The sequence below is a fragment of the Equus asinus genome, chromosome 6 (genome assembly GCF_041296235.1).
Source record: "Equus asinus isolate D_3611 breed Donkey chromosome 6, EquAss-T2T_v2, whole genome shotgun sequence".
In the NCBI taxonomy this organism is placed as follows: Eukaryota; Metazoa; Chordata; class Mammalia; order Perissodactyla; family Equidae; genus Equus; species Equus asinus.
The window spans coordinates 101,187,718-101,201,978 of record NC_091795.1 but is presented as its reverse complement, the minus strand read 5'-3'; the positions used below and the strand labels follow the sequence as shown (position 1 = coordinate 101,201,978).

Sequence of the window (14,261 nt, the reverse complement as noted above, 5' to 3'; positions counted from 1 at the left end):
GTTCAGCATCTAGTGTGAGTCAGGCACAGTGCTGGGCAAGGAGCAGAGAACAAACACGCACACATCCCAGCCTCACCGAGCCCACCTTCCAGTGGGTTCCAGGGGAACCCTGATCCTATGAGTGTGAGCCTAGCTGAAGTCAGGAGAACTAAACTGAAAACATCATACACTTAATTTAAAACAAACAAAATGGAAAATTCAGTACTTCCTTGGGAGGCAGCAAACTTTTGAGAAGAACATATACTCGAAGCTATTTGGCCTGAAAAGTATTAACTGAAAAGCTCAGAAGTGTCTAACATCTTCAGCCTAATAAACATCACAGATGCTAGAGAGGGATGGCAAGTGGTTGGAAGACGATATTGGAATCTATTGGATGGGCTCCCAGGAAGAGAAGAAGCGACAAGGAGCTGTAAAGCCAGGAGGGAAAGAAATGGAGGGAGACGGGGGGAGTAGAGCCTGCCAGACAGGAACCGTGGGAGGTTCCCCCAGATTCCCTAAGGCAGAGGTCCACATGCAGAGTAACTGGCTATGCATCTCCCTTCCTCTCACAAACAGCCCAGTCTTGAAAACAGGTAAAGTACATCTGAGATGAGTGTTAAATGTGGGGAAGCTGATATAAATGGAAAAATCCACGTTATTCCTTCCAATAAGTCTTAGGATCCTCAACTGTGAAGCGCGGTCATACGATAACTTACTTAATGAAGACTAAATGGGCTAATGTACGGAAAATTAACAATTGTGTTCAAATTGGTTGAGACTCTCAAGCTCTGCTGACCCCTAGCTAACACGGGCTCAGCCCTGGCCCTCTTGTACTCAGCGCTTCTCTCACTGTGCCGTGGAGACAGGGCCATGAATCTGGCACGCAGCTTCAGGGCACAGCTGAAAGGGAGCTGGGCTTTCTTGTTGGACAGTGATGCTGCTTCCACCCCAACTTTTGGTCCAGTAGCCAAGACTGTCTGCCTTTCCGCTGCTATTTGCTCAGTGATCAGACTGTCCTGGCTCAGGCGATGAGGCGTGTGCTGGGCAGTAGAACAAGGCTGGAGCCATGTCATTCTGCATGTGCTGCCGTGTTTTCACCTCTGTGTGACGTTGAAGGACAGACTTCACATGCAACGGACTGGATGTGACCGGGTACCACTCATACAACTACCGCAGTGAGTACCACTCTCCCCTGCACACGGGCGGCACCATCTAGCGCAGCCACCACCATGGCCTCATTTCCATCTAGAGCAATAGAATCTTCAAAGTCACTTAAACATTCCAGATAATCTCACCCAATCTCCTCACTTCACAAGGGAGAGACAGGAACTCAGAGAAGTGGCCTCGTTTGCCCAAAGTCACTTGGCTGGTCTGTCTGGTGACCCCACTGATGCCCTTCAACAATTCTCCCTTCAGAGTTCATGGGTTCCTTACAAGGTTGTGTTGTGCAAATAAATTTATTCTGATTCATTTATTAACTCATTTACTTAATGACATGGATTCCAGCAACGTGCAAAACGTTCTGATGGGTGCTGTGAGGAGAGGCCAGCACCGCAGCCCTGAGTGACACCCTCAGGGAGCCCACGTTCTAGTGCACGGCACAGGTGACCGAATAGCCACAGACTAAGAGGGAACACAGTCTCTGTAGACAGAAGCCAGTGCACCATGGGTTTGTGGGTGTGAGATGTTGTGCCCGGTTGAGGGGATAAAGAGGCTCAGTGAAGGGCTGACCCTGCTCCATGATTCAGTGGACACGTTGGATTTTGATCAAGGAAAGGGTCAAGGAAGGTCATCACAAGGGAAGGTTCCTGCGTTGGAAGCGATTTGAGGGGAAGGGCATCACGTAATTCTAGTACCATGAAATAAGAATACATTTTTAAATGGTTACTTTAAGAAATACACATTTTAGGATCTCTCAAGCTGTCTTTAAGCCTCAAGGTGAAGTAGTTCTAGAGTGGATATCCTTCCTGTTAAAGGTAAAACCAAAGCATTTCTCCCATGAAAGGCCTCCCAACCTACACCCAGCCTCACTGCCTCCTTCCTGCCCCAGCACACCTAAACCTGGATGCCGTTCACTGTTTGATAATCAGATTGTCACCAGGAACAGTCACAAGTTAAAGACATTCATTTAACCTTTTCTTGACCTTCTACCAAGGATCACCTGAGCCACAACCTGACTTGTCCAAGGAGCCCACGAGGAGTGAGCTCCTGCTCCTGCTCCAGGGAACATCAAGGGTGTAAGTGTGCAAATGATACGCCCACCCTTGGTGGCTGTGTCCTGTCCCTTTGATAAGGTATTCAAGAAAAACACATTATTGGAAATGTATTGAAGTAGTCCCCAAATAGTTATACTATCTTCCCAAGTCAGATGTACAATTTTGGTTTCTGAAATATCATTCTGTCTAAATACACACCCATGGTGAGGTTTGGGGCAGGCTACCACGGTCAATAAGTTGAAAACTTTACACTACCTCATTCTTATGGGCATTTTGTGACAGTATGAAGGAGAAATGCTGAACTGTAGGGTCAGCAGGACACCTGCAGGGAAAACATTTGTGACAGGACTTCAAAATTTTGTAAAGATTTTCATTTCCTGAAAGTAATGAGATTATCTTGGGCCCCTCCCACCGAGTGCTAAACAGACAGAGACCAGAGGCTGAACTATGGTCCAGGTTTTGGCTGGAACAAGAAGGGGCTGTCCTCCTTTGTCCACACTCAATTCTGGTGACTCATTCATCTCATCTTGTAGCTTTAACTGCCATCTGTGTGCTGACGACCCCACACCTAGGCTTCCAGCCCCGCTCTCCCCTGAACTCCACACTGGCTCACACAGCTCTCTCCTGAACCCCCACACTTATTTACCACCCTCGACAGCCCTGCGTGGGTATCCACATGGGTATCCCCACATGTGTATCCACATGGGTATCCACAGCCCCACATGGGTATCCAACAGGCACCTCAAATGTACACATCCAACTAGGCACGCCCCAAATCTCTCCTCCTGCAGCTGGGGTGCTGGGGACACCTGTGGGTGTTTTCCATGCCTGCCTTCTTGCAATCGCACCTCACATGCGTCTGGCAAATCCTGTAAGTTCCACTCACAGTACCCCCAGAATCTGGCCACTCCTCTTCCCCTGCATTGCTCCTGACCTGAATTGCTGCATCTTTCCCAACCTGGACAGTCGTCAAGACCTCTCAACTGGGTTTCCTGTTACTTTCGCCATCCCACACGCTGCTGTCTAATGGCAACTGGAGTGATTTGTGCAAATATGTCGGACGATGTCACCGTTGTGCTGAAAACTCATCTCACTTGGAATAGAACTCAAAGTCCTGCCAGGTCCTATGAGTGCTCATGGGATTTGACTCCTGCCTCTGTGCTCCACAATATAGGACTTTCCCCTGTCACTCCTCCTCTGACCTCCTTGGTGTCCCCTTAAGCATGCAGGCTGTGCTCCTACTGTTTCCTTGGCTATCAGCAAGCAGCAGAGGACAGGGGCTTGGTCTATTCACTGTCTACTGGAGCCTAGATCAGTGGCCCCATACAACAGGGGTTTACATGCAAATCAGGGGGAACAATGTAGGACTTTTGCCTGCTGTCATTTTTTAAAGCTTAGATAAGAATATGTGAGTTATTAATTCTATCAGATAAACTATCTGCATGTAGATGATATCATCACACTTTACAAAGCATTTCTCATCTGTGACCCACTTGTGACCTCAGCTCTCTGGAGTCTCCCTTTGTCCCAGCTCACACAGGCAGAAGGCCCTGCTAGACGGGGTGTGCTTCAATTGCCTGGATTCCTGGTGCTGGGGAATTTTTGTTGTTGCTTTGTTTGTTAGAACCGAAGCCATAGAAATATTTGTCATTCACACATCTGTGTGGGGGACACTGAGCAGGGGTGGGATGCACCTATGACACAAGGTCACATGTCCGTGAGCATGAAAGCTAAGACTGAGCTACTCTCTGTTGTCCCTAGGATTGAAAATTAGCTAAAATAAGTCATCTATTTAAGTCCTGGGTTGTGAAAAGAGCATTATAATGACATCTTCAGAATTCAGACTCCAACAATAATTGGGACAAGGGAATTGCTGAAGTTCACCTCTGGGTAGCAAGTTTTTCTCTATAGGTAGGCTAATTAATGGCATAAGCAAACTTGAAAGAGAAATATTTAAGATACTAATGGAGAACAGGCTTCTAACAACTTTAAAGCCCCAAGTATTAATAATGGATATGCTAATTAGAAACCAGGTTTATTTAGTCACTAAGGAAAGTGGCCTAAGGATCTCTCTTTGATAACACCTGCTTAACCAGATTTGAGTTTCTGTACAAGTTTGAAAGAAATGAAGATGAATATATTTCAAAAATAACGTAACTCAGACTTTATACTAACTTACATGGAATGCCGCACTAATACCCCAAAGAGTGAGGTTTCTGTGCAACACACAGTATCCTGTTCTCAAAACAGGACATAGTGAAATCTATGTCATAGTCTGTCTACGAATGGCATTAACTTAAAAAAGAGGACAGTGTGTAAATATAAAAGATTAACCTATTTGTCAATGGCTTAACAATATAACAAACTTCGAGGATCCAGATGCTATAAAACAATCATAAACTTTTCAGTTGTAGGAATAAAATATTTTTGAACATTTATTAGAATGTGGTAAAAATATATAAAGAACAATATAAATGAAGTCTAAGATTCTATGTGTCACTGTGCAATATGGTATCCATGTGATACGTGTGGCTGTTTAATTTGAATTAATAAAATTAAATACAATTAAAAATTCAGTTCCTCAGCCGCAGTGCCTCCTTCAAGCGCTCCGTAGCCGCACGTGGCTGTGGCTGCTGTACTGGACAGCGCAGGCCTCGAACATCTCCACGATCCCGGAGAGTTCTGCTGGCAGCCCTGTAGTTGCTCATTTCACAAAGCCAAATCACATTTTCATTTTTATTATTAGAAAGTATTTGCTCTGGATGTTTTTTCTTAAAAGATATCAGGTAAGAGTGGGACTTCTTACCTCTTTATACTAGTACAATATTTTCGATTGTGTTTGAAGGTAGACAGGATGTCTCCATCTCTTAATTGTGGTTAGAGAAAACTATTAAGAACCTGCAGAACCTAGAGACCTCTTAAATGGAGACAATGAATGGAATTCACTAGTGCTGGGGATGTGTGTCTTTCTGTAAACATGCAACAAAAGAAGAGAAGAGATGAGCTGTGCTTTCCTTGAATTGGAAGATCGCAGATTGTTTTGGAATAAATGTATAGACGGGTTAAAGACAGACATAGGGTAGATTGCTGCTCATGAGCCTCTCTGCTCCTTGGCCCTCCCTTGCCCACGAAACAGCCATTTCATCCCTGCAGAGTCTTCCCAATCAAGGAATGATTCTGTCTCCTGAAACTGCCAGGGAAAGATGTCCTCCATAATCCTTGTCAATAATTTCCCAAAGGGAACATCTACTTTATTTCCAATTTCGTTCATTTTGCTCCAGGGACCTATAAATTAGTGAGGTGTTTACTGGAATAAAGCCTCAAATTTACAATTAAAGGCCCCTGTAACCTAGTCCTTGCTGGCCAGACACGTCCACCACCGACGCTCTGGGGCCGGGGGTCTGGCACCAGCGTGGCATACCCGTGAAGTTGAAGGGAGGTCATTTCTCAGAATCACCCCAGAGGGCCAAGAATGAGATGAAGATAGGACCAGAATTCCCAGTAATTAGGACAGGCCAAATTTAACTAGATGTGATGTATGAAGAAGACTCAGAAATAATTTAACATGTTTTGTGAACAGAAACGTGTCGAGCTTTGATTGCTGGCCTAATGACACAGACAACAGCCACAAAGTATATGCATACACACGTGTGTGTGTACTAATAATATATATATAGTTAATGATATATGTATATATATTTAAAATACTTTTAAAACTGCAGTACTTAAAATTGTAAGGAAAACTATTTTTCCTTTTGTTCACGTGCATCCAATACGCCGTGCGTTTTATAAAGAAAAGTAATGAATCCAGAAGTTAAAAAAATAATATTATTCAAAGAATAACTTTAAAATAGTTTGTAGAGGATGCATTATTTTACATTTGGTTAGGTGACAAATTATTTGTTTAGAAATAGGCGGGATCATTCAGTACTTTCTGATGTCTATAATAAATGTGTCATCATTTCAGAAAGGGGAAATGGAATGCTAAGAAATAGTTCACAAGAAAAATCTTTCTCATGGCCTTATTCTGGATTTAAAATGTTCCCCAAGTTTGCCACAATAAAAATCATAAAAATCCCAAAGCCAGTTGGATGAAGGCAGAAATTCCCCATTCCTTAGGAAGACTCGGGCCTCCTCTCTAAGTTCAGACACACCACGGTCACTGCAAACTCATTTCAAATGGCTTAATGTGCAAACTGTTAAAGTGGCAAAGCAAACAGCTGAGTCAGAAAGACAGCAAATACGGCAGGTGGAAGGTGAAATAAAAAGTGAGTGTCCATTGAATCCACCCTCCGTTTAGTAAAAGTGTGCTGACATTCCCGGCTTGGAGTCTGCTGAGGGAAAACTCCTTGACCACAATGACTACCGAGGAAGGCCCAGATCTGCAAGCTTTTACCTGACGCTTTAATTATTTTGTTGCTGAGCTGATTGTGGACCGGGGAGTGCTGTCTACCTGCATCACGCTTCATTTAGTTTTGACGGAAATGGATGACGACATATCAATGAACAACTTAAAATTTCCTTTTCCAGGAGCAAGACGAAGACTGGATTTTCAAGGCGGGCCTCCCAGTGGTCTTACAAATCCCTCATTTCGCCAGGGGAAGGTGCCTAAGCAGGTTCTCAAGAGCACTCATGGGCCACGTGGGCAGCCCATTTGAAAACCACATTCCTGGCAGGTGGTGCCTGATCAGATTTCCTTCGAGGAGCCATTGTTCACATGCCGGCCCCTCAGACTGAACCTGTGACCATTAGCTCTACACAGGTGTGACCTTGTCTGCAGTGACCATGGGGAGTCGAACCCCGTGTCCAGGAAGGGAGCCTAGGAGTCTCGCCTCCAATGGCCGAGTGGAAAGCGAATTTGCCAGTGCCACTCTCCGAATCTCCCTCCGCCCCATGCCCTCAGCTCTGCCTCACTGCAAGTGTTTCCCTGCACTGACACCCTCTCCCAGCCTCCTTTCCCTGTCAGTCTGCTGCCAAACTCTGGTCATCCAGGCCACAGCTGAGCTTCAGGACCCAGTCCAACAGGACGTGTCCCACTCCAGCCCCTGCAGCTCTCACCAGCTGACCCTTTGCCAGGTGCGGGAAGTGGGCTCACAAGGCCCCACACACCTATGGGCTCGCCTCCCCTCCGTGTGAACTCTTTCCTTGCTCATCCATTACCAGGCCAGCTCCAAGCATCCTTCCAGACTGAGCCCAAACCTGCCTGATGACCAGACATCTTTCCCTGACACATGGTCTTAACATGTGTGTCGCCTCTCTGCTCCATGCTGCCCCAGGTTGCTCTGGATATAACCTTTTTTGTTTCTTGTTGGTCTTCCTTAAAAAATTGACCATGAGTTCCTTGTGGGCAGAAACTATGTCTTATCTCTGGGTGCTGATTGTATGTTTTAAACCTAAATAAATGAATGAACAACACAGCTTAGCTTATGGTTTTCCTGCAAATGTCGTCTCATGGTTTATGCTTCCACCTAGAAGCTTAGGGGGTTTCTAGATTGTCCCTCTCTACTGAAGGGCCATTGGGTGTGAGCACAGAGTACAGAAACGACGGCCAGGGAACAGTCAGGGGCCGGGCAGCTGGGATGTGTGTATTGACTACATGGTGCACACACCAGACTGTGACACCTCAATGTAAACAGCCTGCGCTAGGACACACACACAGCACACACACCATGTGAACATGTCAGGACACAATCAGGGCACACCTCCACCCAACGTTCTAGAAAAATTTCCCAGACTATCTAACATATCTGACTGCAGCACTGTCTTTTCTTCTCTGGTGTTTTTCTTTTTTAATGAAAGGACTTCACGTGAAGTCCTCCAAAGCTGGAGGCTCAAAAGATTCTGGAGAGAATTAGAGTTCTCCTTATTTCTGGACAACCTAAAAGGGGGTGGAGACAAAGTCATTCAGTAGATATTAAATTAACCTCTATATTATCCTTCTTTGAAGTCTGCTTACTGTTTTCACAGTATTAATTTCCCAACAATTTAAAAGGAGCTGTGAGATTTTTGTGGTTGATATTGTTAATAATAATATCTACTGAATGTCTGTTCTGTGCCCGGTACCAGGACAATCCCATTTCACAGACCAGGAAACTGAGGCACAGGGGGTTCAGCAATGTCCTGTGTGACTGGGGACCCCACTGCATTTTATCTTGCACAAATAATCTAGTCATGAAAACCTGTGCCTATTCCACATCTCTTTCTTCCTTTAATGACCTAGGTCTGATTTTTCACTCCGTGAATTTTACCATAACCTGCATCGGAACCTGGAAGATGGTGGGGCATGAACAAGTCCTAAACACATTTCAAATACTGCTGGAGAACTGTACAGTGTTTCTGTAAAGCACAGACCCCTTCATAAAGTGAATCAAATGCTGAAGGTTTCTGTTTTGTTTGTTTTTGGTTGGTTTACGAGTGAATACCGTTAGTTAAAGGTGATTAAAATATGACCCCAAACCCAAACACCTGGAGCTCTTCCTCAGCAACCGTCTGGGTCTGATGCTGACCATCAGAAGGGGAAGGAAACAGGAGGGAAGATTCTTAGCCGGGATCTGACAACAAACCACCAAGGACCCGTGTCAGCGTCAGCGTCTAGTCTCTATTTTTCCCCCGACTGGGGGCCCCTCTGGTGACTCAGGGAGGTGCACACTTAGGGGCAGTGTCCGTGCGCTCCAGAAACAGACACAAACAACGGCTTTTCTCGTTAACTCCCCGAGGAAGGAACTCGGCGAAGCCTGATCTGGGTGGTGTAGCTCTGCTTTGTTTGTTATTTGTTTGTATGCTTATTCGTGTGTGTAACTGGAGTCATTCCCAAACATCCCTATTTTAGAAGTTTTACTATATTGTGTTCAACTTATTGAACTTATTTTAAATTGGCCCTATTTATTACGGTAAAATAAAAGTCTATTTGCAGCAAGCTTTATTTCTTAGGGTATTTAAAAAAATGCTGTAGTGCACGCTTTATAAAACTTACAGACGTTGAAATATAAACGGTGGGACTAGGCTCTTCCCAGAGCAAGGACAAAACGCGTTCAGCTGATTGTGGGAACTGCCTGTGAACAGTTTTCCACAATTGATTGTGATCAATACCTGGAAGTTAGGTATCCCAGGACCCATCACCTGCTTAGCTCCCTGTGTGGGTTAAACCAATGTGGAGAGTGTCAGACAGAGAAAACTGTGTGTGTTTGTGGGGTTCTAGCCTGCATCACATATAAACCTTTAATTCTCCGTTGCAAAGCAGCACACCTAATGTGTACTGGTCATGAAGAGGTGGCTGGATGTGTGCAAAGATGCTTGCTCCGGGTTTTGCACTGCCACTTGTTGTCTACGGGTCTGGCCTGAGCTGCCTAACCACCCTGGCCTCAGCTTCCACATCCGCAGAATGGGTCTAAGCCTCGCATCTCTTCTCACAGAGGAGACAGTCTGTGCATGGGCACTTTGTGAAGTGTCACGCACCTCATGAGTGTGATGTGTCTGATTGTCAGCAGTGCCATCATGTCTTTGGGGCAGCCTCCTGGGCGCTCGCTAAATCTCAGCAGTCTGAGTGGTGCTCACTCAGTCCCAGGAGATCAAGGGTATGGGCGTGAGAAGCCTGAGTCCAGCACTCGCTTCTCACCCACAGACATTCACACTCACGCACGTGGACGGTCTCACACGCACACAGGCATTCCCAGGTAGATGTGTCGCTTGCAGAATAAAATGAGCTTTCTCACGGAAAGGAGGGTGTCCCAGGGATACTCTTGGAAGTGAAAGATGGTGTGTTGCCTGCCTTCCCCAAAGTGGAGGCTGGAACCTTACAATAAGTTCCATCACAAAGGAGCTAAGCACACACAGCAGGCAGCACATCCCTCTGATAAGGAAATACGGTCTGTTAAAGAACCCAGCCCCGAGGCCAGGGCAGGTGTCATTCACGAAGTTCTGTGGATTTCCTATTGTGAACCATGAGGCTAAAGATGGTGGAAGTGAGGACTATTTCTAAGGACCTGGGGTGCAGTGAAAGTGGGTGAACTTCCTGCACTCTGAACAATAAAGGCTGGAGGAGGGAGGCTCTGTCAGACCCTGGTAAGCAGTCTTTCTGCCACCTGCATTACTGTTATAGCTGAGAAAATAAGCCCTAGCAAATTCTAGAAATAAGTAGCCTTCAGAGAAAAACAATATCTTGCCATAAGTTCAGAATTTTAATTATTTGATTCGTTTATTTTAAAATAAATGTAACCAGGTTAAAAAAAAAGGTTTATGGTCTACATGGTTAAAATTCCTCTGTGTCTACGGTGGATATGTGCTGAGAGACTACAGAACAAACAAGAGCATATTCTAAAGGGCAGAGAACCAAAACGTAGGACCCCTATCGCTTCCCTATGATGATTAAATCAAAGTTCTAACATCAAGAAGTAAAGATGAACCAGGGATCTACGACTCCTTTTCCTGCAAGGAGTTATACTAATGACATGAATCGTGGTATTATAAGATAAAGATACGAATAATAAGGAGGTATCTAAATTTGGCCAACCAAAGTATAAATGGAAGCCAATCTGGGGGCCCATTTTTAGAGCTAATTGCCTCTGATTGAAATCAGTTTTGATTTGGCTTAAATTGGTTACTGAGATGGCTAAAACACCTACATCATGCCCATGTCTGCAAGTGATCAGGCATCTGGAGCAGGAAAGAGAACTCCTGGCTGGGAGGATGTGATTTCTCAAAAAAAAAAAAAGGCTGATAAGTTCTTTCAATTTGCAAGTTCTTTCAAGTTGCTACTTTCAGGTAATCTTAGCGAGTGAAATTTAAGAGAAGAAACTTCCCTTCCGAATCAGAGCCCACCGTAGGCAGAGTTCTCACCGAAAAATCACTTTACTTTGAGCACTTTTATTCTTTGTTTCTTTTGACCTGAGGTCTCAGCCAGTGCCAGGGCCAGGGATCCTCACAGCATCGCGCGGCAGGCTCTTGGAACATTTATACAACATAATAAGCATCCGCTTCGAAGGATCTGCAAGTCACGGGGCTTTCTGAACTGCGGCTATGCCTGTCTGCCTCCCGGAAGCTTGGTTTGTACCAGTGCTGTTTCCTATCTTACTTCCGAGCCCCCGAACTATGTTTTCTACATCAGATGGACGAGGGACCAGAGAAAGCAGGAGCCGCAGAGTCTGAATGACGTTCACGTACACATTAAATTTTAATACATTTTCAGTTTACATATTGTACATAATTAGACATAAAATTATCAACTTCTTTTTAAGAAAGTCCCACATGTGTTGCTCTGGATAAGAACCGAGCAAAGTGTTATCTTAGGAAGTTTAAAAGGTTTGAGGACCCAAGACCCAGAGTTTATCTGGCAAAACTCATCTGTCTGTGATCAAGGATGTCCTGTTAATGGCCAACTGTCAAAAGTCAGTGTTAGAAGTGACAAGAGGAACATTTCCAGAAAATTCCATTTCTTAGCTGATGCATAATAGAGAACATTTTTTGAGGTAATTGGGACCCACTTTCTAATATGTCTTTATGAAGAAGTAGAGATTGTGCATCGCACAATGAATAATGCGATTTCACTCTTAATCAGGTAAAAGGCTGCTGCAAGGAGAATTGACCAAAGCTTTCAAAAACATGTGTAAAGAAAAATCTATTGAAAAGGGCAAATGCATGAATTATTCTAGAGGAAGCAGTTGTAAACCTTAAAGGGATTAATCCATGCTCCCATGCATGGGAAAGCCACCTGAGAGACCTTTGTGACTCAGACAAAAAAGTAATAGATGGAGGGGTAGCATCAATTAAGAGGCTAAAGGAAAAAATATTATAATCTATGGTTTCCTCAGTTTAGAAAGACATACCATCAAATGAACATTGGTCTTTTAAATATTAGACTTTTTATAGTAGACATTTAATTGAAATCCCTAGTTTTGAAGATTCATTAATAAAAATGGACCATTTCAGAAAATTGGTCAAGTTTAGATTTCCTAGAAAAGGTTAACCAAAATGGGTTAACCAAAGACAAGTTTAGAAATGAGTGTGGTTTTTAGATCAGGCAAAATTAGCAAAAAGCCATTGCTCTCTGGAGGATAAGTTCTCCCATCCAGGAAGAGGCTGGAGAGGGGACCGACCACCTGGAACTGCCCTGGAGGACGGGAAGGGCAAATTGCCTCTCCCTGAAGATACTGACGGTGAGGACCAGCACCCCACCTTCCAAGATGAAATAAGAGAAGAAGAAAGTGCTGAAACTGGAGAAGTGGCAGGTCTACTTGGAACTTCAGATCAACATAAACTTCTAAGCCCAGAGTCAAGGGATGCAAACCGGCAGAAACTAGACCTCTCAGAAAACTGTTCTGGTCTCTGGGGCCCTTGACACACTGACCAGTTAGAAGCAATACTAGATACAAGGTGTGCAATGGCTGTTTTCTTGTTTACAGCTTGCCTGGTGGAACTGGAGATATGCCAAACTTTGCAAAGTATTCCTCATCAAGAAATTCAAAGGAAAGTTGCCATGTTCTGATGTGTTGGCCAAGTTCCAAGCGCAGTTAATCATGTTTTCACCATGAGGGAAATATGGTTTCAACCCATGAAAAAAGATGCCTTAACAAAGTGGATTGAGTTGTTCTTGCTAATTCTGTCCGTTTTGAGGTTCTAAAAGCTATTTGTCCATTACGCACTGCGTGGATGGTGCTACAGACTTTAGAGCTGTTAAGTAAGAGGATGCCCTCCAGGTGTTTACACGCCATGAAGAAAACTCCAAGAGTCTCGTGACGAAAGGGCTAGTTCAGGAGGTCACTGAACATGAGCAGGTGATCTATGGCGCTAGGGCCTTGGACAGGGATCCTGCAAAAAATGACACGGTGTGAAACAGAACCTACGCTCTGTGATAGCCCTGGTCTACTGCTGCGGGATCGGGAGTGGGGTAGGGTCCTGGGAAGGAATCAAAGAGGTCTGGAAACGGCGTTTTCTCCACGTGGGCAATGAAACTGTTTCCAAGCGGTGGAAGCCAAGCGATTTGACATGATGATATTTATAGCATGCCAGGTAATTAAAAACAATTATTTTGGGCTCTTGGTTCTCATTATTCTTTGGAACTCTCTTTCAGGTATTGACCCCCTTTCCTTGCATACCACTGAATGTCTACTCTGACTAGTAGCAAAGGGTTTACTATGCTTTCTATCACTTGTACTGACTCCTTCCAAAACTTCTCTAGGAAGTGAATATGTTCATTATATATACACACACACACACACACAAAGAAGAAAAACCTTAGACTGGTGGCATAATGTAGGTGACCAGATTTATGTTTAAAACATAGAAGAAATCACAGGCAGAGGGGAGAGGAGATAAACAACCAGAGCGATGTGGGGTCTGTGCCTGGTGAATGCCTGACTACACGCATCACTGAGCGGAGTCACTGCTGTCCTAAAGAGTATTAACAGCTATAGCCACAGTGTGCTTAAGGAATTAGCCATTATTGTGGTGGGTTTCTGTCATTAGTGTTATTTAAATGTCCATATTTTAAATACTCATATTAACTACTGACTTTTAAAAAATCAATTTTTGACTTTTTGAATTAAAATCATTTCCTAAAAGTTTGAGTAACTCTTAAAACTTCCCTTCCATGTGCATGCACATCTGGAGAGAAAATACTTATGCTTTAGAAAATTCAAGACAGGAAGGACATGATATGAAAGAGCCAGAGATCAATGAGAGGGAGAAGGCAGAATGGACTGTCCAGAAAAGTGACTGGAGTCCTGAGGAGCCAATCCTGAGGGCCAAACTGAGGCGCTGATGTGCACAGGTGCTTCCTTAAAGACATTTTTTCTTCTCAAATGACACATCCTCTTAGTTACTACTAAGTGAACAGATTTTTAAAAGAGAATGATTTTCGTTAAGTCTTACTTGAGTTCTTGTGAGCTGGTGGCCAGCATGCTTCGAATGCTTTTGTCAGCCAGTGGGCAGCCCGACAGACTGTAAGACAGGCCAGAAGAGGCAGGTGAGTAGGCCCTCTAGCCGGCTGGAGCTCCCAAACAGACACAACATAACGTCGAAATTAAAAAGTCAATGCAGAAAAGCGATGGGGGCAAGTGCTGTATATTGAAT

General features: G+C 44.4%; 1 protein-coding gene across 25 annotated transcripts in view; it reads right to left on the bottom strand.

Moving 5' to 3' along the window:
* Positions 1-14,261, bottom strand: part of MYT1L (myelin transcription factor 1 like) — a 451,359-nt gene that overhangs the window by 65,164 nt on the left and 371,934 nt on the right. For 24 of the 25 annotated variants that reach the window (XM_070512674.1, XM_070512676.1, XM_070512678.1 and 21 more), the window contains one exon: positions 14,061-14,129. The exons of the other annotated variant lie outside the window; for it this stretch is intronic. In XM_070512674.1, coding sequence (XP_070368775.1) covers positions 14,061-14,129 — 69 coding nt within the window. The remainder of the gene's footprint in view (positions 1-14,060; positions 14,130-14,261) is intronic. 25 annotated transcript variants of the gene reach the window in all.